The 24736-nt window shown below is 41.6% G+C and overlaps 1 protein-coding gene across 1 annotated transcript in view; it reads left to right on the top strand.

Moving 5' to 3' along the window:
• The first annotated feature begins 3485 nt into the window (after nucleotides 1-3485).
• Nucleotides 3486-24736, top strand: part of TIAM2 (TIAM Rac1 associated GEF 2) — a 92323-nt gene continuing 71072 nt past the window's right edge. Inside the window, exons 1-5 of the mRNA XM_059828650.1 lie at nucleotides 3486-3542; nucleotides 4604-5806; nucleotides 11703-12138; nucleotides 17213-17385; nucleotides 18449-18673. Coding sequence (XP_059684633.1) covers nucleotides 4610-5806; nucleotides 11703-12138; nucleotides 17213-17385; nucleotides 18449-18673 — 2031 coding nt within the window. The 5' untranslated portion in view covers nucleotides 3486-3542; nucleotides 4604-4609. The remainder of the gene's footprint in view (nucleotides 3543-4603; nucleotides 5807-11702; nucleotides 12139-17212; nucleotides 17386-18448; nucleotides 18674-24736) is intronic.

Genomic DNA, 24736 nt, shown 5'->3' on the forward strand with positions numbered 1-24736 from the left:
TACCAGTGAAGGTTTGTTGTCACCAGCCATCCAGAGGAATAAATGCATTAAAATACATCAGAGAGATAGCTTTGGTGCATGTGTTCATGTCTCGTGAGGGTAACTTCTCGATCCAGACTAAAGCTTAACGTTGCTAGGGCTAACATTAGTTGAGCTCTTAAAACATCCTGGGTGGCAAGATGTCAGTCCCAGTCAGGGAAACCTGCTGAACCTCCCTAGGAAGATGCTACCACAATCTCTTACCTTTTTGTAACTGGTATATGGCCACCGTCCGATGCTGACTGTGGTTGTGGAGCATTCAGTCTACTACTGCGCTTGCCTCCCATCAGTCTGGAGCCTGCTGTTTTCTGACCTGTAGTTTTTAGAGGGTATCAGCCTAGTTAGTGTGACTGTACTGGAAGCAGATGGCTGGCAGAGGCGAAATCATGTTTGCCCGCTGTGGCAGATGAGACCAGTGCAGGAGCCTGTCTTCCTTGACTCAGATCTCCCTCTAATTCATCATATAATAATTCCTTGTTGGGTTTCATAAGCAAACCCTAGTATTGGGATATTATTGTTATGGTTCAGTTTTGCTTGCAAAATGGTTAGTAAGCCAAGCTTTGTAAACCTTTATTTTAAGAGATTAAGACTGGGGAGGAAAGCACCCATGCAATTGCAGAGCACTGCTTGTACGTGCACTCACCTTAATCTTAAGAAAGGCATTTTCCCCTCTAGCATTTATAAAGCGGTCTAGCTGCAGTGGTATTAATGAGGGAATATAGGTGGCAGGCGCTTATCCAAAACGGCTCCTGAGCTCGTGTGTTTGTTTTTTGGAGCCAAAAAAGTCTAGGGGAACTTTATGTGGAGAAGCCTCAAGGTGGGGAAATACGTTTTTAGCTCTGGGGTTATGATTTGCGTTAATTATTGGGTGTGGTGGGGATGGTGGGGTTCCCAGATTAGTATGTTTGCGTAGCTGTGTTTTTTGAATGTGTCAAGGGGAACCGGGGTGAAGATTAAAAACTTCTTTTTTAGGGAATGTGGGTATAATTGAAAGCAAATAAACTCTTAATAGTCATCTTCAGGTGCAGTGAGCTGCTTTCTAAATATACTGATTATAATTGCAGAAAATATTCATAGAAACTGGTTTTGCTCACAAGAAGTATTCATCCCTCTGCATACGAAGAGAGAAAAGCACGTTGTCTTCTGCAGTGGTAGGTTCCTGTGAGAAATATAGGGGAAGCTGAACTCTGTCCCCTGCACTGGATTTTCCAGTGCTTCCATAGTTCATATAGTGTAAAATGCGTGAGTGTTCTGGAGCGAGTGCAGCCAGAGCAATCGCCCCCCTGCCCCGGTGTCACCCTGCCTTTGGGTACAAGCCGACTCTCTCCGCTCGCCCCTCCGTTGTAGTTAGCAGAAAGAAAATCGCTCCACACAAGTGTGAGGCAAGAGAAAGGCATCACAGCTGATTTTCAGGGTGACGATCTTTGTGCAGGCTCGCCGATGCCCCCATTGGTTATCGCAGCGTGCGCGAATGTTTAGCCTGCCCTGGCTTTCTGGACGGCCGGGGTGCTGAGAAAAATCCCTTGGGACTATTTCTATGGGATTTATTGACTGTTCTCTTATATTGCTGACTGATTCCTGCGCAGACTGAGACACTGTTTTGTAGACATTGTACCCCGAGATAAATTTATTCGTTCACCCATTATGTGACCTGTGTATTGGATCAGACACGTACAATGGACCCTGGTAGCAGCAGCTCGAGCCTTGACGAATTGAGTGTCTGTCTTCTGAGGTTCATGACAGCAGCTTGCTACCCACTCTGTTAAAAGAGTTACCTAACCATTGCACAATCACTATGGAGACCAGATGGTCTTTTTGCCTGTTTCTTTAGACAAATTGCGTTCAGTGTTCCCTTATGAATAGATATAAGCCCTTCAAAGCTCCCTTGTTGAATGTAGTTTCTGCTCCCAGATGAAGAATTCTGAATGTAAACTCATTGCTTGTTTGTGGTCTGCGCCTCCTGGTTTGGGGAAGGCAGTTTGGCTGGGGGTTCGCAATTTGTTCAGCAGCTTGGAGCTTAGGAAGTTTGTGTGTTGTCTTCTGTTTACCTTGAATCGAAAGTCTTTTGTTCAACCCATGTTGCATATGACGTTTTTAAAACTGTTTACACAAATGGGTGCACTTAGCAGCACAGGCAAATCAAACCTGCAAGGCAAAGGCGTCCTAAATAGCAGCCTTCCAAATTGTTAGAGAGAATAAGCAAGTTAAACAGTTTTTTTTTTTCTTTTTTTTGTTGGAGGACAAGGTGAAATTTCTGTGGCTTATCTGTTTTATCAAATATCTTTGTGGTAACAGTCATGAATTTGCGTTTGTAGGTCTGTAGGATCTCTAGCGTGATCCAAAAGGATATATCTCTTCCAAGTCATTTATTTGCTAACCTTTTTCTAGGCTTGCTGTTGAGACCGTTTTTAGTTCTAGTTTGCAACCTTTAGCTTTGTTTTTTGGTAAGGTTAGCAAAATACCTAGGTTACCAGTGAATTCCTTTAAATATATTCAAGGTTCTTATACAGTAAAATGAGTCAAAAAGAGCAAAACTCTGCGTGTTCAAATCAGGTAGTTATTCCATTGAAAATGATGAACAGTAGCCACTGAATTTATGCAGAAAAGAATATTTTTTTGTGGGTAGTGTATTAAGAATGGTTTCTAGTTAAAACGTTTGTTCTAAAACGGAGCCTAAGATCTTGTACAGCTGCTTCTACTGAGTGTTTCAGTCCCTAAACTGCTGGTGTATTTTGTGAGATGCAGCTTCTGTCCTTTTGTTTTGAGTTGCAGCCTTTGTGTGTCAAGTGAAGACCCAATACGTTTAGATGGTCCAGAAGAACTTGGGTCTTGTTACCTTTGGGTGTGTGCAGTGCTTGGTGCTGCCTTGTTCTTGTTTTACTGGCAGATTAACTTAAAATCAGAACAAACCTAAAGAGGGAGGTTGCTGTGTGGTTGGTGAAGTGAATTGCGCGGTGGCCTTTCACTGCAAGGGTCATAGTTGGTGTCCAGGCACGGGGAAGGATAAACATGCTGCGGCACATTGCTCTGATGGGTTTGGTCCAAATTGTAATGGATTGCTGCACAATCCTGCCATCTGTAATTGGTCTTCCAGAAAGCTAACTGGAGGGGGCTCAAAGTTTGCCCTAACTTGTCAATGAGAAGGGAGAAGGACAGAATTAGAAAATAAGCCGCTTACCCAAACAGTGACAGTATTAATTCAATGTCACTTGTTAAAGTGTGTTTATAAAAATGTATGTCTAAAGTCCAGGAATCCACTTAACCAGACCTCTCTTCTCCATTTGTAACTTCTGTCTGATTTTTTTTTTGGTATTCATTTTGCTTACAATTGGAGTAAAGTGTAAGTTCTATTTGACTGAGAGCCCCTTTTTGTCTTTTTGGTGTTTTCTAGGAAGGCTGCGTGCAACTCCATCCTGTTTTTGGCAGGTGTAACGGCTGGCCGCGAAGACAATGCTGAGCGTGCTAACTGCTAACCGTACCCGTGTTTAAGAGTGATCCTACAGGTATGCTCTTTGTTTTATACTATGCTTTTCATCTAAAAGTGCTAAGGGCTGGAAGTGGAGATGTTAAATTATATACAAACTCTAGAAGATAAGATTCTGTTTTCACAATGGCTTATTTTGACAAAATTTTAATGAGGCTGCAGTATATTCTCCTAAGAGTGATAGTCTGAGATCCGACATGCAAAGAAGCGCAGTGCTGATGGAAGAAGTGCTTTGATGTTGTTTCTGTAAATTGCAAACAGTGGAGATTTGCTCCAAGCGACAAAAAGAACAGACCGATCTTTTTTACTTTGGGGTACACTTTATGTAGGTCCAAAATCTTCAGTCATCTCACTGGGGCAATTCGACTGCTCCAGTGTGTGCTATTCGCTGTGAATTCAGTAAAAAGCTGAAGAGCATTTTACTAAGTGAACTATCAAACTGCGCCATGCTGAATGAACATAATGCAGTTTTGTGCTGTAATGGAAGATGAGGCTATTCGCTAACCACGTTATTTTTCGTTTGTTTTTTGGTGTGGGGTTTTTTTTTCCATTCTCCTGGTTTGACTCCATTTAAACACAAAGTTGGGGTTTGCTAAACAGTTTATTGAGGCAACACTTGGTTGCCCAGAAACCAGTCAAGCTGAAACTGCAGTGGACTTGTCTCCTGGCAGAAGGGATTTCTCTGAAAGTACAGTTCACTTTACATCTAACTTGTGATTATCTTGCTGTCTCTCTTTCATTATGCCATTGTTCTTGGGAGCCAGAGATTTTGTAAGTTATAAGAAAAGGATGTTGCCAAGGGTGTGGGTGGAGAAAGGTGTTGACATGATTTCAATGGAGCTAGATTCCAGCTTTATACCAGAGGGGTAATGAACCATACAGAGAATAGGCTTTCCTAGCCTGCCCCTAAAATAAGTTCAGTTATGAATTTAATGTTGTAAATGGCTATTTAATGGCTTTTTTTGAAACAATTGTTTCATATAATTTTTTTAAAAAGGCACTTCCCTGCGTAGAGGGTAAAAATGGTCTTTTTGCTCTGTCTTCTAGCCATTGTTTCTAATGAAACTCTTCTTAATTTAGTGGAAAATGGGGAATTCAGAAAGCCAATACAGTCTTCAGGGATCAAAAAATCATGCTGCTGTTACTGCTGGTGCCAAGCAGAAGCCTTGCTCTCTGAAAATTCGCAGCATTCATGCTAAAGACGAAAAGTCTTGCTCTATGCATGGATGGGGACATACTAGTAGCAGCTCAAACTACAAATCAAGGTCCCTTGCCAGAAGCTGCCTTTCGCACTTCAAGAGTAGTCAGCCTTATTCATCTAGACTCGGTGACACTGTGGTGAAGGTCTCTAAAAGCAATGCCCATGCCAAACACAGGACAAATGCCTCAGGGGACTACTGCCAAGGAAATAATGCAGTGTTTTTGCCCGAGAACGGTTTCCACTATATTGGCCTTCAAGCTGGAAGTAATCATGCTGCCTCTCAAGAATGCAATGGACACATTTTAAATTGCTATGGAAAGAATGAGAGTCTTGCATCAACCTCCCCATCAGACGACAGGAGAAGTCCAAAAGTTCTCATTAAAACACTAGGGAAGCTGGACGGTTGCTTGAGGGTCGAGTTCCACAACAGCAGCAACAGCAAGCTACCAACCGAGGAGTCCAGTGGACCGGTCCAGTTGCTGAGGTATTCGCCTGCCTTGGAATCTAAGCCGAATAACCTACTTGATGTCAGGAGGAACTCCAGCGCAGACTGTTCTTCAAGCCATCGTCTGTCACCTACTGATTCAAGGCTTCGATCTAGTAAAGGAAGCTCCCTCAGCTCTGAGTCTTCATGGTATGACTCTCTCTGGGGAAATGCTGGGGATATCAATGAGTTGGATGGTCCATATTTGACCAGGAGCACTCCAGATACAAGCATTCATGCCAGTTTCCCAGCAAGTGACAACAAGAAGTCCTTCAACCAAAGTTCATCTCTTTCCTCACTCCGAGATCTCTATAAGGATACAAATTTGGAAAGCACCCCTCCACCTAGGATCAGGCTGTCTGATGAGTATATTGACACTCATGGTAGCCTAAGCAACCGTGTCTCATTTGCCTCAGACATTGATGTTCCCTCCAGGGTAGAGCAGGGAAGTCCTGCACATTACTCCTCCTACACACTCCCATGCAGAAAGTCCAAGCCCCTCAGTGAGGATGCATCCAAGAAGGATACATTAAAAAACCGAATGCGACGCATCAGTGACTGGACGGGAAGTCTCTCAAGGAAGAAAAGGAAGCTGCAGGTATGTACAAACCCCAGCCTAAGGGCCTGAAAGTTGGTTTGTAGATTCCTCTTATAAATGTAGTGGTTGCATTATGTTTGTCTTTCTCACAGGATAACTACTTGCTAATCTCATTTGGTAATTTGTGGAATTCAGAGAAGTATTGCATCCCTGGAGCTGTCTGAAATGTCAACAGCAAAAAAAGATACACGTTTGTGTGTGCAAATTTTCCCTTCCTGTTTTGTCACCTTCTTAACTAACTCCAATCTCTGCAGCCTAATCTCTCAGTGAGTTAGCTTTTGAAATCCTTGCATTACTTATAAAGTGACTTGGAGTTTTTAAGCCTTCTCTTTATTTCAACCATGAAAATATGACCTAGATATCATATACATGCTATGAATCAGCGTACATTATCTAAAGAGTGTGGAAGGAGCAGTGGAAGACGGATGTTATAAATATCTTTGCAGGTATTCCCTATCTGTATTATTGGCTTCATCACTCGCTTTGGTTTCACTGTGGGTCCATCTCTAGCAAGGCGAGTAGAACTGTAGAGTATCGACCAGAGCTGCTGGTTCTGCCTCCACCTGCTATGAAGGCATTACAGGGAGTGCCCTCCTCCTTCCTGCGTGTCAGTGTAGTTCACCAGATGGAAAAGCTTGAGTTGCCATCTGGCTCGCCTGGAGATGGTGGTGTGAAGAAGGAGATGGGAGGAGGGCAAGAGGGAGGGAGGGAAAGGATGTTTCTTTAGAAGAATTTAAGGCTAATCCTGTTAATAGGAATTTAGGATGCCTGTGGTCAGGAATGAAATTCTTGTCTTTAGCTGTAGGCCCCAGAATCGGCTCTTTAAATCACAGACTGTGCCTGGACTTCTGTGCATGAGTTCGCAAGCTGAGATGGAGGGCAGAGACTGGTTTTGCTTTGGATTTTTTTTTAATTAAATCTTCCCTAGTGTTTCTCATACAGGAGAAGTCACTGTGCTTCTCTAAATGAAGGATCTGCTCCCTTTCAGCAACATTGGGGTGCTGCTGGCCACTTCAGAAGTGAGGGGAGAGTGAAGGGAACCCCATAACACACGCTGTCTGTGGCATGTAGAGCAAATGCTGTTTCCTATTTTGGAAATTCAGATAGGTATCGTGCTTAGCAGGCATCTGTCATTGCAATGTAAAACTCTGACGGACCCTTAGGCTCAGAAATGAGGTCAGCGTAAGGTTTGCCAGCATAAATCCTAGGTAAGGGCTACAGAACTGGGAAAATGAAAATGAAAGCCACTTATTTGGATCATTTCTTTTGTGAGTTTGTGCTCATGTATTTTATCAGATGCTGTCTTTTCACCTTCTTACCCAGCTGTGAAAGAGAAGGCTGAAAAAACGGAATCAGTGAAGAGCCTCAGTGCCTTGTGGCAGGATTCTTCACCGGTTTCAACATCCGTAGCTGTTCTGGATTTTACAGCCGGGCTTTACATACAATCTCAGCATCCCATGCCTTTGCCATGTATTACTTAGTTATGACATTTTCAGAATGGTATTTGTGGTGCACGGTTCATAGCTGTTTTGAGTTCACTGTGCAGTGAGCTGACTTCAGACACAGCAAGGAAATTTGGCTGGTGAGATTGCATCAAGCTTGAATCTGATTCTGGTAGAAGGAAATTGGCCCTAGCTCCAAAAATGGTGATTTCTTAGAAAAAGGCATAGGAAATAGTTAGTCACTGATTTTTATCAGACAAGTATCCAGCAACAGGAAGGATAAGAGAGGTAGCGAATGCTTTATGATTCTGCCTTCCTTGTGAGGCTTGGTCAGCTCCCTTCCGCCTTGCACACTTTGAGGAACCTGCCGTCTCTTCTGGGGGTTGCCGTGTTGTTGTTTGGTAACGATTATACTCTCACAGGGTCCTTTGGCTTAAAAATGCAGAAGTAGCATGTGTGGTTATGATCTGTCAGATGGTTAGTCCCTGTTTGTAGGACTGTTCATCATGGTGATTGTAGCCTCTGTGCTTTCCTCTGAACAACGTGTCCCTTCCTCAGTACATTACTAATAACTGACTGTGAGTCACTTGGGCTGAACGTAGGTGAAAGCTGGAATGTTCCCCTATAAGTAGGCCTAAGCACCGGTGCTGGCTGGCTGGATAGGTCCTGCTGGCTGCCCAGTGGAAACCAGTCAGCCAAGCCTCCTGCTTCACGGGGGCGCAAGACCAAGAGGCACAGTCTTGGGATACGGAGGCCAGTCCCTTGCCACTAGAAAGGCAACGGAGTTTAATCCCATTAATGAACAAATTGCAGCTTAAAATCGGGTGGGCTTTTCCCCAGCTTGAAGACTGTTTCCAAACCCTCTTACTCTGATGCTTGCTAATTTGCAGAGTAAGTGTAGTCCCGGCCAGTTTGTTCTGATGCCAGTATTGTCCGATACGTTAGTTATCCTTCCCTATTATTTAATCTGTTAACGGTTTATTTAAAGGGAGAAATGGTGTCTTTTCTCGGCCTGCATTTGTGGGGCTATGCAGACTCTTTTTGGTCTCCTGTCCTAAGATAGGAAGTCTGTTTCCTTTTCATTCTGGCACCCTTCCTCTGTACCTGTTTTAAATCATCCATAAACAGATTTGGATATAGGATATTCCAGAGGAGCCCTCAGCTGTGCCCTGTCCAGTGACTTGGATGTTTCCTTATGTCTGACTTGATCTGATACTTGATTTGATATATCCTGGAATTGAGTTTGCCTTTCTTATAATGGTCTCGTGTCAAGACTTGCAGTCATTCTGTGCCATGACCCAGCTTTTATTGCACGAGGATATTCTGCTGCGTTCCCTCGATGCACCACTGGTACTCTACTGCATGGCATGTCCTCATTTAGTTTAATCCTTGCTGAAACGTCATTGGGGGAGGTGCTGTATCTCAATACACTATGTGTGAGCAGCAAGGTATATGTGATGCATGTGAGACCTGTGGACAGAATTTAGGCAGACTTGTTGCACAGTCAGCCACTGCTGAATGTGGTGGTGTAAACTCGGTGTGCAACTGTGTAACATGGAGAAAATGAGCAAACACTGTGTAAAATGAAAATCCAACCACCAGAAACAGTTGGTGCAGATGGGTTCTTCAATGAAGTAAATAGCCTCTTTACAGGAATAATTTCTGAAATTTCCTATCTTTATAAGCCAGAGCTCTGAAGTGTGGTGTAAAGAGAATTTAAAAGAAAAGTACCTTGAGACAACCTCTTTATTTGGCTTGAAAACTGGTATTAGATTCTACTTCCAGCTTGCATCCTAATGAATTTAGCAGGCTGCATTGTTTCCTGCACTGTTCTTTACAGCTAATTATTGCATGCGTCACTTTGTCTAATTGGTATCTTAGTTAGCCACTTTATCTTTTGCATTACCTATAACTATTCCATGGTATATCTCAGACATTGAGAGATCTGCTAGAATGCAGCTGAGCAGAAACAGGGGTACTTTTCTATCATCGCTAGATGCAATGGAAAGAAAATGAGCAGAAAGTCTCCTGGCAGGGAAACCATCACCAGCAGCAATGTGGGTCAGACCTTTTCAGCGGTGACCAGATGCTGCTACAGTGACAGCCTCTGTGAGGACCGGCAGAGACTGCGTGACTCTGCCAATTCTGTTCTTTAAAAAAACCAAAATACAAGTGATGTTGTCATGGTGAACTGTATATATTCTACTCTGGTACTTCCTCATTTCTACCCTTTCTGTGTGCGTGGAGAAAACATATGATGTGGTTAGTGGCTGTTCATGGACAGGTTGTATCCCACCCTTTTCATTAATGCTTGTTGTTCCAGTAGTGGCCCTTCACAGCAGACACCTTCTTATGTATGTGTCCTGTGTTGTTTTTCTTACTAATGCTTTGGAACGGAAAGAAATACCTATTCTTAATAAACTGTGTGCTAATTTTTTCTAGAGGAGACTGGCAGTTCGTGGAGAATAGTCAAACAATTAAAATACAGGATTTTGGCACGCACGTACAGTGACAGTAATTAAAAAGAGGGTGGAGAAAGCTTCCAGTTTCCCACCGAACTGCAGATGCTGGCACAGTTCTACGATCCATGTCATACGGTCATTGTGAGCATAAACACATTACATCCATGATTATTCCTGGCCCCCCCAACTTCCCTCCCGGTACTACATAAAACGATTTCCCTCCCTTTACTGTATAAAAAGCAAAACTGTTGATGTTTAGGGAGTTACTCTCGGAGAACGCTGATTAACACTCTGCAGTAAGATTTGAGGAAGGTGCTCCATTACCAGGAGAGTTGGATCCTTGTTGCCAGACACAGCGATCTGAAAAGCCAGACTCAAACTTCAGTGTACCTAAGAGAACGTGGGTTTCAGTTCAGGTTGGCTTTTGCGAGGCCGCAACCGGCAGTGTCCTGCTGCTTTAGAAGTGGCTTGTCTGGTGACGCTTGGGAGGGCGTGTGGTCCCACTGTTGTTCTTGGCTGCATGCTGGAGGTCCTGATGCTATCAAAACACGGCACAGCTTTTCCGCTGCAGTTTTGAAGAGCATCAAGTAGGAAGCAAAGGAACAAAAAAGTAGTTGCTTTCAAAGCTGCTGGTGAGAGCAGCTCAGGGGAGACCAAGGTTTATTTACTGTACTCGCGTGCAGAAGTCTATGAGCAAATAAATGCTTTTAGAGAGGCAATCTAAACTTGAAAGTACGATAGCTTTATTATTACTGAGGGTAATAGCTTCACTTCTTGAATTGTTTATAGCCATCTCTTCTTTTCTCTTCCCTCACACTTTTACTGAAAAAGGCAGCAGGTTTTTTGTGTTGTATGTTCTTAAATCTTGGTTGCTATTAAATAGCATCAGCAACCCTTGAGTTGGGAAGACAATAAATGGCTTCTTAGGATGAATGTGTGGTTCTCTACAGTGAAGTTAGTCCAAGGAGGTCTGTCTTGGGTAGTACGAAAATCCCTGTCCATCACTGGAGCCTGGGGGAGTTGGGAGCAGTCAGCACATTACTGCGAAAGGCTTAAGAAAGAAAAGCCCCAATCTGCCAACAGGGTCCCACATCGACAAGCAGTGGCAAGAAATGGGCCTACATTAGCATTCATATCACAAGGCAAAGTTGAAGTCAGACCATCAGGCCTGAGTATTTCAAATAAAATTGGCCAGCTCTCTCAATACAAGGGATGAAGTTGCACAATGCAATTAGGAGAAAGGCCCATCGGTGCTTGATGAGATAGTCAAGCTCCCAGGGGGGTTCCAGCAAGTCAGAAAATACACACCTCTGCAGTCTGGAGACTGGATTCCTGCCAGTCGGCAAGCACGTCTTTCTTTTTTTTAAATCACATCTTCTGTTAGATTAAATTTTTGTCAATTGGTCAATACTAACAAGCTTAAAATATTCTCAACTTTTGACCTTTTTTGTGTTGGTTAAGCACAGTTTATATGACAAATAGAAAGAGGAGGTAAAATCAGCCTAGCTGTGCTGAAGCTAAATGTAGCTGCCTCGCACAAACGGGGTGTCACCAAAGTACTGAAAACCCTGTAATAATAAGGAAACTTGTTGTGACACTGTTCCTGCTTGTACTCAAACAGGCGTGTAAGTGGTGGTGCCTGGGTTTCAGCTGGAGGATGTGGTTGTCTCTTGGAGTCCATCAGATTTCAGCCAGTAGAAGCCCCCGTAGTTCCTAGTGAGTTTGGAGATTACTCGCAGGTGTCTGAGTTACCGAAGCTCGCAGACTTAGGAGTTAGGGTTTAGTGGGTTTCTGCTGAGAAAACCGTGAGTGGTGACGCTGATGGTGTCAGTGGCTGCCAAGGCAAAGCCTATGATGTAACGGTGAAAGAGGTGGCCCTTGATGAAGGAACTGGCTGTGGCTAAACATGAAACAAATTTAAATGCCAAATGAGGTGTGTCTTTTCATTGTAGCTGTGGTGACTGATCGCTGACAAATTCCTTTTTTGCACAGGAGCCAAAGTGTAAAGATGGGAGCGAATACTTTGACAGCAGAATGGACAACTTCACCACGGACACGCTGGCACCGTCACAGCTCTCCGCTCTGCTGTGGTCACCCGGCTCCAGCCACGTCCTGTCCCAGAGAAGCGAGTCCACCAACGCAGTCAGCAGTGATGCTCTGAGGCAGAACATTTACGAAAACTTCATGCGGGAGCTGGAGATGAGCAAGACGAACCTGGAGAACACTGAGACCTCATCGGAAACGGAGGACTCCAGTGGCGAGTCCCTCAGCTCCTTGGAGCAGCTGGATTTGTTGTATGAGAAAGAGCAAGGAGTGGTACGCAAGGCAGGGTGGCTGTTCTTCAAACCCCTGGTGACCCTGCAGAAGGAGAAGAAGCTGGAGCTGGTCACACGGCGGAAGTGGAAGCAGTACTGGGTCACACTCAAAGGTAAACCACTTCATTGCTCCTTCGGCTTGGCAGCAGCAGTGTTTCCATTGTGTCTCAGCAACTTTTCATGCATGCTGGTTTCTGTTAGCAGGTTTAGGGGGATTAGAAATTCATGTCTCACTTCACATGCTTAAAGTGGAGCATGTGCCTAAGCAGCCCACTGAATCGAGGTGGTGCTCATGTCTTTGGTATTGCACGTGTAGCCTTGCGTTTCATATTGTAGCGGGAGTTGTTTTGTCTGACTTCCCAGTTCTGTACGCATGCAGAATTGGGGGTTTAGAAGATGCTTTTGGATGTTTGGAGGTCAAAGACCAAATTGAACCCAAACTGAGAAAAATACAGAAGTTACATCTCTGTCTCGAGGGGAGTCAAAATTTAAGGATCAGGAGGAGTCCCTGGTCCCTGTCACAGGCACATGGTTTCTTGGGCTCTGCTATGAGGTTTACTTGAAGTTGGGGTAAGTTAATGTAAAAATGTTCAGTTCATTTCCAGTGCTTCAGGTGGCAACATAACGAAGAGGTGAACTCCGCATGCTAGAGCATTTACACAGAAAAGTGTGCGATTCAGGATAGAAGAGGCTGAAGCAGCAGCAGCAGCAGGGAAAGCCCTGCAGTGCCCGAGGCTTAGCTGTCATGGACCACTCCCAGGGATCACCAGTCTCCCTCCTTTCCCTGGATGGTCTTTCACCTTGCCTGCTACCTGCAATACCAACCCCTTCTGGCTTTCGGCATGCCCACCTTCCCATCTCCCCTGGCTGCTCCTGCTGTGAAACAGCCCCGTGGGAAGGCAATCCACTTAAAAGGGGCTGCTGCTAGTGGGCTGTGGTGTGATTGCTGTGCTCAGCGCTGTGCTCGCAGTGCACATCGATGGCTCGGGGTAATGGAGCAGGTAGGTGTGCCGCAAGAAGTGTACGGGTGTCAGGAAGTGTGAGAAGGAAAATAACTTCCATTGTGCGGAGGAAGAGGAATTTAATGGGTGAGTTCACAGGCTTTTTTTTTTTTCAATTGCATCCAAAGGATTTGCCTTTCAGTAAATACAATGCTAGGTTAATGAGTAAGGAAATGATCAAACTTAATAATTTCCTAGCATATCTGGGACTCGAGGAGAGAAAATAACAACTTTCCCACAGGTTGCCCTTTTCAAAATTCTGCATGGGTGTAGTAGACCTGGAGAAAAATGAACAACAAATAGCAAGTGCTGGGAATGTTGTCCTTGACAGTGCTGATTTAAAAGAAGCAAACTCACAAGAATGTAGCAATTCTGCCTAATAATTCAGAGACCTGTTATCAAGGGATCAAAATGTAGGCAGTCTTAACAGTTTAAATCACTTATCCTGATCATCATATAGCATGATTCATGCTTACAAGCAGTGTATACGAAGGGAAAAACAATATCTGAATGTGCCACCCTCTTATTGTATGTGTTTGCATTATAGAGTGTGAATATGAGTTTGATCTGCCTCTTCTAAAATTCAAGCAGTTTCTAAACATTCCTATCAAAACTCTAAACTGAAGTACATTATATACTAGTAGTTCATGCATTTCTGGAATAATGAAGCTCTGGGAAGGAATTTAGGTACTTCGTGTTCGGTTCTTTGCTATAAAATTGGCTTATTGGTAACCTTGAACAAGTCACGTCCCTTCTTGCTACCTGAATTTCACCAGCTATAAAAAAGGAGCAATAAAATTCTTTGTAAAAAGCTTTATTAACGTCTAACATTATAAGAAGTATTAGATACAACATTTTTTACTTCGGATGGATGGTATGGCTGCATTCATGGTGCAGAATATCTTCCACTTTGTTAGCTGTTTTAAATATACATTCCTCATTTCCTTGATCTCATACCTTTATTGTCCTGTGGAGACTTCTGATGCCAAAATAAACTTGCCTGTCTGGATATCAAGGCATAATTCTGTTTTCATAATATGCTATATCAAGATCAAGGCTCTTGCTTTGGTTCTCCTTATACAGGGCTTTGAATAAATCTGGTTTTAATTTGTTCTTGAAGTTTAAATAGCCAAGATATTTTAAAATATGACTTAAAATAGCCACATATGCAAATGGAGAACAGCATGTTTCTTTGCACTCTGTTGAGATGTGTTTAATTATAAATACGCAGAAGGCTTATAACCATCTGGTTACCTGCCAGACTTCAAAGTATACATGTCCTGAGGCCTCTGCTCTACTTTCAGGACCACCAAGACCTGAGCTTGAACAGTAACCCTTTAACAAGAGGAACTCTCTTTTCCATCTGTCGTGTCTAATTAGTTTATTTTAACGAGGGAAATTGCTTTCCCATTGCCTTCCCCCCTTCAATTCAAGTTTTGATTAAAATACTTTGATGATAATCAGTCCAAGTGGGTCTGTCAGTTTATGAACCTAGCTGCTTCCAGGGATCACTTGGTTTAACCCCATGATATACCTGGGCTGCCATACACCTGAACACACATGCATGCCCTTCAGAAATTTTTATTTATGTACATATAAACTGTCAGGATGAAAAACAACGTATCTTTAGTTACCTTTTTGATAACACATAGGGGAAATATGGGAGTTTGAAATAACTTAATTTGCACTTTCCTAAAATGCAGAAGTGGAAGTGGTTGTACAGTCCTGCTGCTGCTGCTGAACACTAGAGGGGACTTGGTTTTGTTGGTTTAGTTTACCCTGTTATGTTGGAATGATGACAGAAGTGCCATGCCTGATATGCAGAGTGTAATAAACCATATCCTTCTTTTCCAACTGCAGAGATCTCCAAGTGTTTCTGTGTCATAAAGAAGATCAAGTGAGGGCTGCTAAGAGGAAAGGATAGGACCAAGTCTATAGGATTTGTTCTTACCCTAAATATTCTGCCAGACATTCTGGACAGTAACAGGAGAAGGTGCACTTAAGTAGTATAGAGGCATTTCTATTTATTGTATTCCTTCCTTTGAACACTTTTCGGTCATCAGATGATTTGGTCAGTAACCTCTGATATATATTTCGCTTTTTCTTGTAACTGTTGTACATTCATTGGCACTGGAAAATGTGATAAAATCCATCTGATGGACCTCACTTTTCATACACTTTAGATTTGCACTGTATGAGGACCAGTGTATTCCACCTCAAAACTTTTCACAGCAGATGTGTCCCATAAACTCTAGTATGCCCAGCTGTCCCCTTTATCAGACAGAAGAATCCAAAAAACCTTGATTTTTGGTTCTGATTTCAGATTTGACATTTGAGGAAGCTCTCCTTGAATTTGCATGGCTTTGGATGATGTGTCTAGGATTTTTAATACAGCGTTAAGTGTAAACATTAGAGAATTACTAAAATAAAGGTTGAACTCTGTTTTTACCTAACTATCTTAAAAGCATCCACAGAGGAAACATTTCTGGTCTGCAGGTTTCGCTATGTCCCCTTGATATCCACTTCCGAGCGTATTTGCATGTGCATATGTACACACAGTATGTCACACAGAGAAACACCAACAGCTTGAAAATCAGCAAGTCAACCCAAAATCTCAGTTTTGGTGCTACCCTGTGTTGTGATGCCTCTTTGATTTGAAGGAAAAACAACAATAAAAAGCAGGCTAGAGAGATGACAGTGCTGTAGCCCTAGCAAGCTCAGTCCTTGTATTGGCTGAACTTAAGTCCTCTACTGAATATGTATAGGGCTTATAGCAGTAATATATGAATGAATTACTAGGTCCTAAGGGACCACTGTGATCATTTAGTCTGACTTGCTATGTAATGCAGCCGTAGGTCTTCTCTAAATTAATTCCTGAATGAATTTGAGCATATCTTTTGGAGAAGGCTTGCCTTGCTGGAGAATCAAACATCACCCTCAGATTTTTCTAACTTCTTAGGTTATCCTCAGTTTTCAAAATATATTTATAGTATCTGGTCTTAGTTCTTCCAGGTTAAACATTCGGCCATAGATTAGTATTAATTTATCTTTCAAATTAAAAAAAAAGCACCAAACCCTCTGTTATTAAACTGCCATTTCGCAGGGGTGAATGTGAGGTTTATGTACTTATTTTCTCTGGATGCACAACTAGCTTAAGACATTCTTGAGAACTCTAGTTTATAACTAAATTATTTTAGTAATGCAGTTCAATCTGTGTCCCCTGGAACAGGCAAATCGGTGCATCTCAGAGGATGGTGGATTGTAACGTGGGGCAGGAATGGAAGACTGGCAGGGATGAAAGGGACAGGCCATTCCTGAGCCAGCTTCACTGGCAATGTAGTCATACTTCTGAGGACTGGGATCGAGTCTCCTCTGCTGTCCTCCAGAAGTAATTCCTCTTGTTACACTCAGGATTGCCATCGTCAAGGATGAAGTTTGTTTTCTGGGTGCACGTTTCATACCTTAGATGTTATACTATCTACGAGACTGAACATGCTCAAACTCAGCCCCTTTAAACTGTTTTAAATTATTCGGAATTGTCTTAGTCTCCAATTTGCAGATAGAGCCAAGGAAATCCATTTTAAATTTGAGAAGTTTATTCACTAAGCATGTTGTTTGAAGACAAAAGTTTCTGCAAATCTTTTCAACAAATACAGATTTCTTAGGTGGCTGTTATGAGTTGGTTCAATTTAATAAAGAAACACAAAAGCTGATTTAACTAAGCAGGAATTAATCTTTTCTACATGCTTTAACGTTTTAATAGGCTGAGTTTATTCATAGAATCACAGAATGGTTTGGGTCGGAAGGGACCTTTAAAGATATCTAGTCCAACACCCCTGCCATGGGCAGGGACATCTTTCACTAGATCAGGTTACTCAAAACCCATCCAACCTGACCTTGAACGCTTCCATATTGAGGTATCCTGTTCTGTTTTTTAAGTCCATGGGTGTTTGTTGTGTCTCTATTAGATGTCTGTTCCAACTTTTCATTGGCAAATTCATCATTAACTTTGTCTGTTTTCCAGTTTAGATTTTCCTTTTTTCTCTGTTTCAGAAGAGGGGCAGAAGTGATGTTCCTGTCACTGAACGGTGTCTTAATTCACAAAAGCATTAATGTAAGATAACTCAAATGGGAGATCCAGAACTTACATTCTCCTTACATTTTTTTGTCCCTCTGAACTACAAAGGTTGCACTCTGCTGTTTTACGAGACCTATGGAAAGAACTCGATGGAGCAGAGCAGTTTGCCTCGATATGCCCTGTTTGCAGAAGACAGTATAGTTCAGTCTGTTCCAGAACATCCCAAGAAAGAAAATGTGTTCTGTCTCAGCAATTCTTTTGGAGATGTCTATCTATTTCAGGTAAGAGTATGCATATGTAACTTTGTGGTTGTTTCCATTTTAGGATGTGTTTGTGAGTATGCACATGCATGTATATGATTGTATATACACATGCACACACACACATCATGCTTGTGCCTTTGACTTAAAAATAATAGCATAATTACACTATTACACTATACTATTATCATATTGATTTCAGTGTATGATATTACTTCAGGTATGTGATATTACCCCAGTTGGCTCAGTCAATTATGGTTCAGAAATAGAAAGAACAAAGGTCACAAATCTGCAAGACACTTTTGGTACCTGGTTGTTACAAGCTTGTAGAAAATCAGCTTTATTTTCAATTTTTTTCGCATCTATTAGCATTCCACCCTTACAGAATGCTGTGCTGAACCCTGAATCTGCTGGCCTTGAAGAGAGTTTGCTTGAGCAAGATGTTCAAAAAAGAAGGCTAAAAATAATTTAAAGATCTTGGCTGCTTAACTGCACCACTGGAAATGTTATTAAAGAACAGTATTATGTGGAACTGCCTGCATAGAAACATGTTGATTCATACGCACACTTATAAATATCTCCAGTGACGCTTTGTGCAGATGTATTCTCTTTACCTGGCTTGTCCTCTCTCCACTAACTTGGCATTTTTTAAATAAGCAAACACCTCTCCTCAGACCTTACATGTAAAATCTTCTCTGTTGCCATGTTACCTGCAGAAGAGGAGGTTTATCTTTGAAACCTGGTGGGTTTTACCTTAGTTAATTGGAGGGATGAAGGATGCAAGTCACATCTTTCCCACAGCTCATATGACTCTGTTGTGCTCCTGGTGCTTTCAGACCTTGCAGATCTAAGAAGTAGAAGCCAGAAGTAGAAGCTGAAGGTTGGAGGCAACTCATGACGGAGTGCAGGAAAAGCTCACGCTTCCTTTATTTGCACAGTTTTAAAGATAAAGCCTTACTTCATTCATTTTAAGATAAAGTGCCTAAGATCACAGTGAACCCATCAAGCACTTCATGTCCTAGAGCTGCTGATTTTTTTTTCCTCTTTTCTGCTCATAATGTTGCGTTGTTGATTTGTTTCACAGGCGACAAGCCAGACGGATCTGGAAAACTGGGTTACTGCCATACATTCAGCCTGTGCTTCCCTCTTTGCGAAGAAGCTTGGGAAAGAGGACACTGTTAGGCTGCTGAAAAATCAAACCAAGAGTCTCTTCCAGAAGATTGACATGGATAGCAAGATGAAAAAGATGGCAGAGTTGCAGCTCTCAATTGTTAGTGATCCAAAAAACAGGAAGGCCATAGAGAATCAGGTACTGGAAACAATATTTTTACAGGAGCATATTTATCATTATGTCTTGCTTTGGGCTCTAACTGTCAGTGCTTTCTAGGCCTGAGAGTAATTGTCTCGGGGATAGCTGGCACGGTAGTCATAATTATTGCCAGGTTTCTACAGCAATCCAGAGCAGCGCAGGAGGTAGGCTCCTCAAAGCTGAGGATCAGACCAATCTGTTTTATGAGCACAAAGCTTTTTCTTTTCTCTTTTGGAAGAATGTAATTAATTTTCACTGGTTTATGATATACTTAGCTGTTAATAGTATCTATCTGTTACGTAGCATACCACAGAATATACAGTACGTTCTGTGAATTAAGTTAATTTATTAGTGAATTGCAGTAGAGATTTAAGAATAGGTAGTTACCAATACTGTTCTGCACCTTAAGACAGGACATGAAGAGTACTTTAACAAACAAAATTGGAGGAAGGACTAAGGCAGACAAAACCATGTCCTTCAGTTGAAATTTAGCCATGACTAGAAGGCCAGGATCCATTAGGCTTCATAAGAAGTCCTGTAGGAGTCTAAATGAAAACAAGAAGTAAACATCAGAGTTTTCCATCCCAGGTGGAAAAGCACTGCCATGAGTACCGCTGGCAGCCCTGGAGCATTATACCAGTATCAGTTCAAAGAAAAGGGGGACACTTAGTCACTAACAGCACTTCCTGTAACACTCTCTGGTTGTATACCTGGAATTTTTTATCTCAGTATAAGCCCAGGCTCATCACTGCTTAGCTTGGGAGAGCTGACATACTTACAGGCAAAATCTTTGCTCATGGCTGGAGCAGACAAAATGTTTGCATCCAAACTTGCATCTAGGCTAATTTTGTTTCGTTGCAGCAAGAAATGAGCTGAGTCATCAGTTGCCTTGCCCTGCAAATCTGAGTATGGCTTCTGAATGCCTCATGTGTTGCTCTGATCACGTTTTCAAATTATGGTGGTAGGAGTGCCTGAATCTTGGCTGAAGCAGCAGCTCAGTGCTGAGGAAGATTCACCACTAAGATTTGTTTTTAAAACAAAAACTGGAATGACCCCCTCAAAATGTAGTGTTCATGGTGTGTATGTACCTTGGGATTTTAGCCAAGCCATGCCTAAGACAAAAGGTCAGGACAGATTGATGAGCAGCTAGAACTGTTCCTCAGTGAAAATGGTCACCTTATTGTCTGTACGGTGATGCATAGACATCAAGCCTTACTCTGCTCTCACTTTCAGCACGTGAACCAGGAATCACTCCAGTGATACCTTATGGAAGGGCATCTTGAGGTGTTGACATGTTCCCCATATCCCCAGTTTTGCAGACAGCAACTGGCAAAAGATGCTTTAATTAGACATGCTTAGTGTTCAGGCAAAGACCTCACTACCCAGGGCCTCTTGTGTACTAAACTTGTCTAGTACTTTAGCCTAATAGGTCTGTGGACGGAGGTTGCTGTATCTTTTATTTTATTAGGCCATTAACAGAAGACATCTGATAATTTGAATTCACAGACTGGTATTTGAAAGCCCGTCCCTACCTGCCTTTCCAGTCAGAGTAGCTATTTCTCTGTCATTACTTTACGCTGCACATTATGGCCTCTTGAGCAGCAACCAAAGTTTATTTCCTTTGATCCAATACAGCATAATTATCTTTCTTTGATTAGTGGAACACTTTCAGTTTCATTAATTTGATGTTTATAATATTAAAATTCTTACTATACTGGTTTCAGCTTGATGAGGGTCGGACTGACTGGTACTGACTTCATTGTTAAGCTCCTGTAGCACACTTCAGTCTGAAGCTATAGAAGTAGAGTTCAATAAGTATGCAGGTTTGCGTAGGGTTTTGTGGTGCAGATGTTCATAAGCCCTTTGAGTGCTCAGATGTTCATAATTTATTTCCAGGTCACTTTATTTCATGGTCCAGAGCCTAGTGAGGTGAATGGAGAAGGAAAAACGTTAAGCATCCTTTTACTGCAGTAGATTTTGAGACCTAGAAGAATATACAGATTTCTAGAGATGTCTAGTGCTTGTAACATGTGATGCACTGAGGAAAAATCCTGATGTATATTAACTTAATTTACCCCTCCCCCCATTAGATACTGATGCTAGTAGTTTATCTAGAGTCAACTGAAGAGTATTAATGATCCTGTCTTAATATCTGCTAATTAGATGTTCTGTCCTTGAACAACTGCCGTTGTTTTCCAGCTCAAGTCTCTGGAAGAAGTTGGCTGGGTTCTGCTAGAACTGAAATCCGTCACTAGGGCTGCAGAAGATTTATTCCTGTTAATCTTCTGTCTGTGAATATCTCAAAACATTGAATGAGGGCAAAACAGTGAGACAAATAGTGAGATGGATCATGTGCAAACATCCGCTAGTTAGCAAACAATAAATTTATAATGAGCCTTTTCTCCAGTCTTGATCTCTTTGATCTCTATAAAATCTCTCCTTACAACTGCTGAAGGTTTATTGGCAAAGTCACTTCAGAGGAAAGTCAATAGATAATTGGGTTTCCTAATCTTTTGATTTAATGTCTCGGAGATGGGCTTTTGCAAAGGAAAAAAAAGTCTTGATGTAATTAGTAACCAAGAATTCTTAATATGTTTAGTAAACTGAGAATTTTGAAAAAACATTACTCCTGAGGGAGAAGTTTGCATGTATGTAGCTCAGTTGTTGAGTAACTGTAGTTGTTCAGTTGTCTTTTGCGCACTTTGAGTAACAAGAGGAATATAAATTCTGGGTTTGGTTTTGTGTAAATTTGGTGGTGTTTTCAATCATGTGGCAGTTATGATTCCTCCATGCTGAAGTATATTGTATTGCCAATACTGTAGTTTACAAGCATGCTTTACATCCTGTGCTGAAAAACTTCACTGCTGATATATTTTGGGAAGTCATTGGGAACAGTGCGATTGACTTCAGAGGGATCACGGTGGATTTTTATGTAGAAGGACGAAGCACAGTCTTAATTTCTTTCCACTGGGGAATTATCTTGGAAACTGTGATTTCTAAATCCTTTCTCCTTTTCCTTCCTCTTCCTCAGAAAAACAACCACCCAACCTCAGCTTTCTATTTTCTTTCATATCTGTATTGATTTAAAACCAATACTCTGCTGAAGACTTAGTAATTCACAGGGCTTTAAAAGTGAGCAAAACCTTTTCTGAAAGGCAGTTGCAGTAAGGAAACCTGGGCTTCTAAAATTGCTAAAGGTATTTTAATGTACATACATGTTTCTTTCTGGTGTCCAGCAAATGGACTGGAGAAGCTCATGTGACACTATCTTTTAGATTTAGTGGATTTGAAGGCTAGAAATTGATAAAGCTAGCGCTAAACAGAAGTGCAGACAAAAAAATGGCAAGGGAAGTGTTGGTTTTCTAGAGAAATGATTGTTTTAGAGACTTGATGCTATCGAACTGGTTGAGAAATGTCTTCAGCCTTGCCGCCTAGATCAGGGATTCTCTCTATCTGGGTTTACTGGTCCAATAATAATAATAGTCTTAGTAACTGTTTAAGAGAAAATGGCAGCCCCTCACATAGCTTTTGGTATTGTTGGGCAGTTTAGAAGAGATCAATGAAGCATCTGCGAGGGCAGTGTACATACAGCAGCCAGTCCCAGTAAGCCACTGGTGGCATGGCTGGAAATCCCAAGTCTGCACATACTACCTACAGCCACATGCATTTATATTACTATATGCAATAAATATGTTGTGGGTGGTGGTATTCCCCCAGGGTGTAACTTCTCCCCTAAACTGAAAATTAGGACAGAAGGTAGCAAGTTTGAAAATCCCCTGGCACCAAGACGAATTTCAAAGCCCATCTTTAAAAAAATTCTAGTTTTCCTACCTGTTCAGCCTGCTAGAGAAATCCCAGTGTTTGCTGTGAATATGGAGCCCTGTCTAACTGCTGCTGAAGTTAGAGAAAGGGATTACTAGCATTTATTCGGAGCTCTTTTAACAACATTTTGCACATCAAGTCAAAAGTGGGGCTGTCTGTGCCTGTAGAACTGGTTTTAATGGGATGGAAAGTCTACCTCACAGTGAGGGCACCACAGCTCTGGGTGTACTTCTTTATGTACTTGGTACACAAATCTATTCTGTTGTCTCACTTCAGAACAATAATATGAATAATAGTTGCTTGAAAGCATTCAGGGGTTTTCTCTTCAAATTTTAATATGTTGGTATAATCATGTTTTCCAGGCTGTTCAGAGCTTTCTGGTGTGATTCATATTTTCTGTGCACATGATACTTAACTTATTTATCAGATGGGTTATGAACATAGGTATTTACTTGCAGGCATTGAAATGACGAGGCATTAATGAGAAGAACAGGCACATGCTTGGAGATATTTTTATGGAAGTTTTCGTATGTGTCCTCCAACTAAAAGTAGTTTATCTGTTGCCATAAAAAAATAAGGGGATCAGTAAGATGGTGGTCTGTTTACTCAGGGTAGTTATTAAATCCATTAGTACTTTTCTTCCCTTCCCTGTAGTGGTCTTTGGCTTTTTACACAGAGCATAACTTCATTACATATTCTTTTTTTGTTTGTTTAAAATGTACCTGACTCTTTCTCTTTTCTCTCACATTTATAGGAAGATAATTGGAATAGTTTTTGGAATTTTATTACTCAGGCTCCTCAAAGCCCAAATTTCATGTTGTAATTTTCTAGAAAGCATTTGATGAAATATTGTCTGACATTCAGATGAAAACTGACAATAACAACACTCAAAGAGAATCTTTTCAGGGAACTTTGCTAGCACTTGCCAGTTTTGCCACATACAAATTCAACTTTAATCGCAATACACAGTTACTTTTCTTTCTTCCGTACCCTCCTAAACTAAAAAACATTATCTAAACTTGTTAGAACATATCTTCAGTGTGGGTGGTCTCTGAACTGGCTAGAGCAGAGCTCTGCTTTCTGAGAGGTTCAGTACTATTTCTTTTCAGGTGTCACTCTTCAGTGTAGGATAGGCCCTCCCTACATCATTAGCAAAATCCTTCTCCTTTGGTAGTAGACCATCAGTAAGGAACAAAGTGAGTAAGCAGCCAGAAAGTTAGGGAGGGTCATCTCCATTCTCCTCACCACTGCAATTACTGTTTTGCAGATGGGTGAATTTCCATCTTTGTTTTGCAAAAATTTAGTATAAAATAATGAAAAATTAATACACTATTACTGAATGTGGAGTTGCATAGTGTTATCTCATACGATGAAGCTGGTGGGGGAGCCTGTGCAGGAAGGGCTGGTCTTCTGGATTTTGGGGAGGGGCAGCTGGGTTACAAGATTCAGTGGCTTTCTTAATTACAACCCTAGCTATCCCTGCATGTGGTACTGCCAATTTCAATCAGATTATTGACAAGAATGTAAATTGGGTACATGTAGGCGCACTTCTGCACTATCAGAGATATGGGGAATAAGATTTCCTCTGTCTGTTTTGGTTAGAAATGATGAAAATTCTGTCCTTCCAAAACAAGCAGAAAGATGGCATTTATTGTAAAAAAAGCTGTTGTCTTGTTATTTCAGAAAGTTTTTTTAACCGTTTTTTAAGTCACTAGGCAGAATGAAGAATAAAGGGTATTGCTAATTGCACATCATTGTTGTTGTATTCTATTATGTTCCCTTTTTTATTTCTTTGAGCTAAAAGTTATGATGCTATCTCTGTAGTGTCCTTTAAAGTAATGGAATTTCTGGGAGAGTGATGTTTTTGCTTCTTCAAGTTCTCTTTAGGAAGTAATGACAATAAAAATCTTTTCCTTGTCCCCAGAAACCAAGTGACTCATTTATCCAGATGGGTACAATATGAATTGTGTCTGAGAACCAGGGACTGGAATGCAAAGAGTTTGGTGTTGTTTGTAATGTGGTTGAAAAGCTGTTCATATAAAACAGCAGCAGAAGTTTATTTTAAATCCATAGAGTTCCCTACATCAGCTTGCAGAGACACTTTCCATCTGGGAAGAAGATGTTGCGTAGGGGAAAATTCTGAATTTTTTACTGCTATAGATAGTGAATTGTGTCAGCGTGGAGCTCATGTTTCTTATATGGTATAAGAGCTATTACTAAATCCAATCGGTTTTAAAGGCT

Source organism: Gavia stellata, chromosome 2, assembly GCF_030936135.1.
Source record: "Gavia stellata isolate bGavSte3 chromosome 2, bGavSte3.hap2, whole genome shotgun sequence".
Lineage (NCBI taxonomy): Eukaryota > Metazoa > Chordata > Aves > Gaviiformes > Gaviidae > Gavia > Gavia stellata.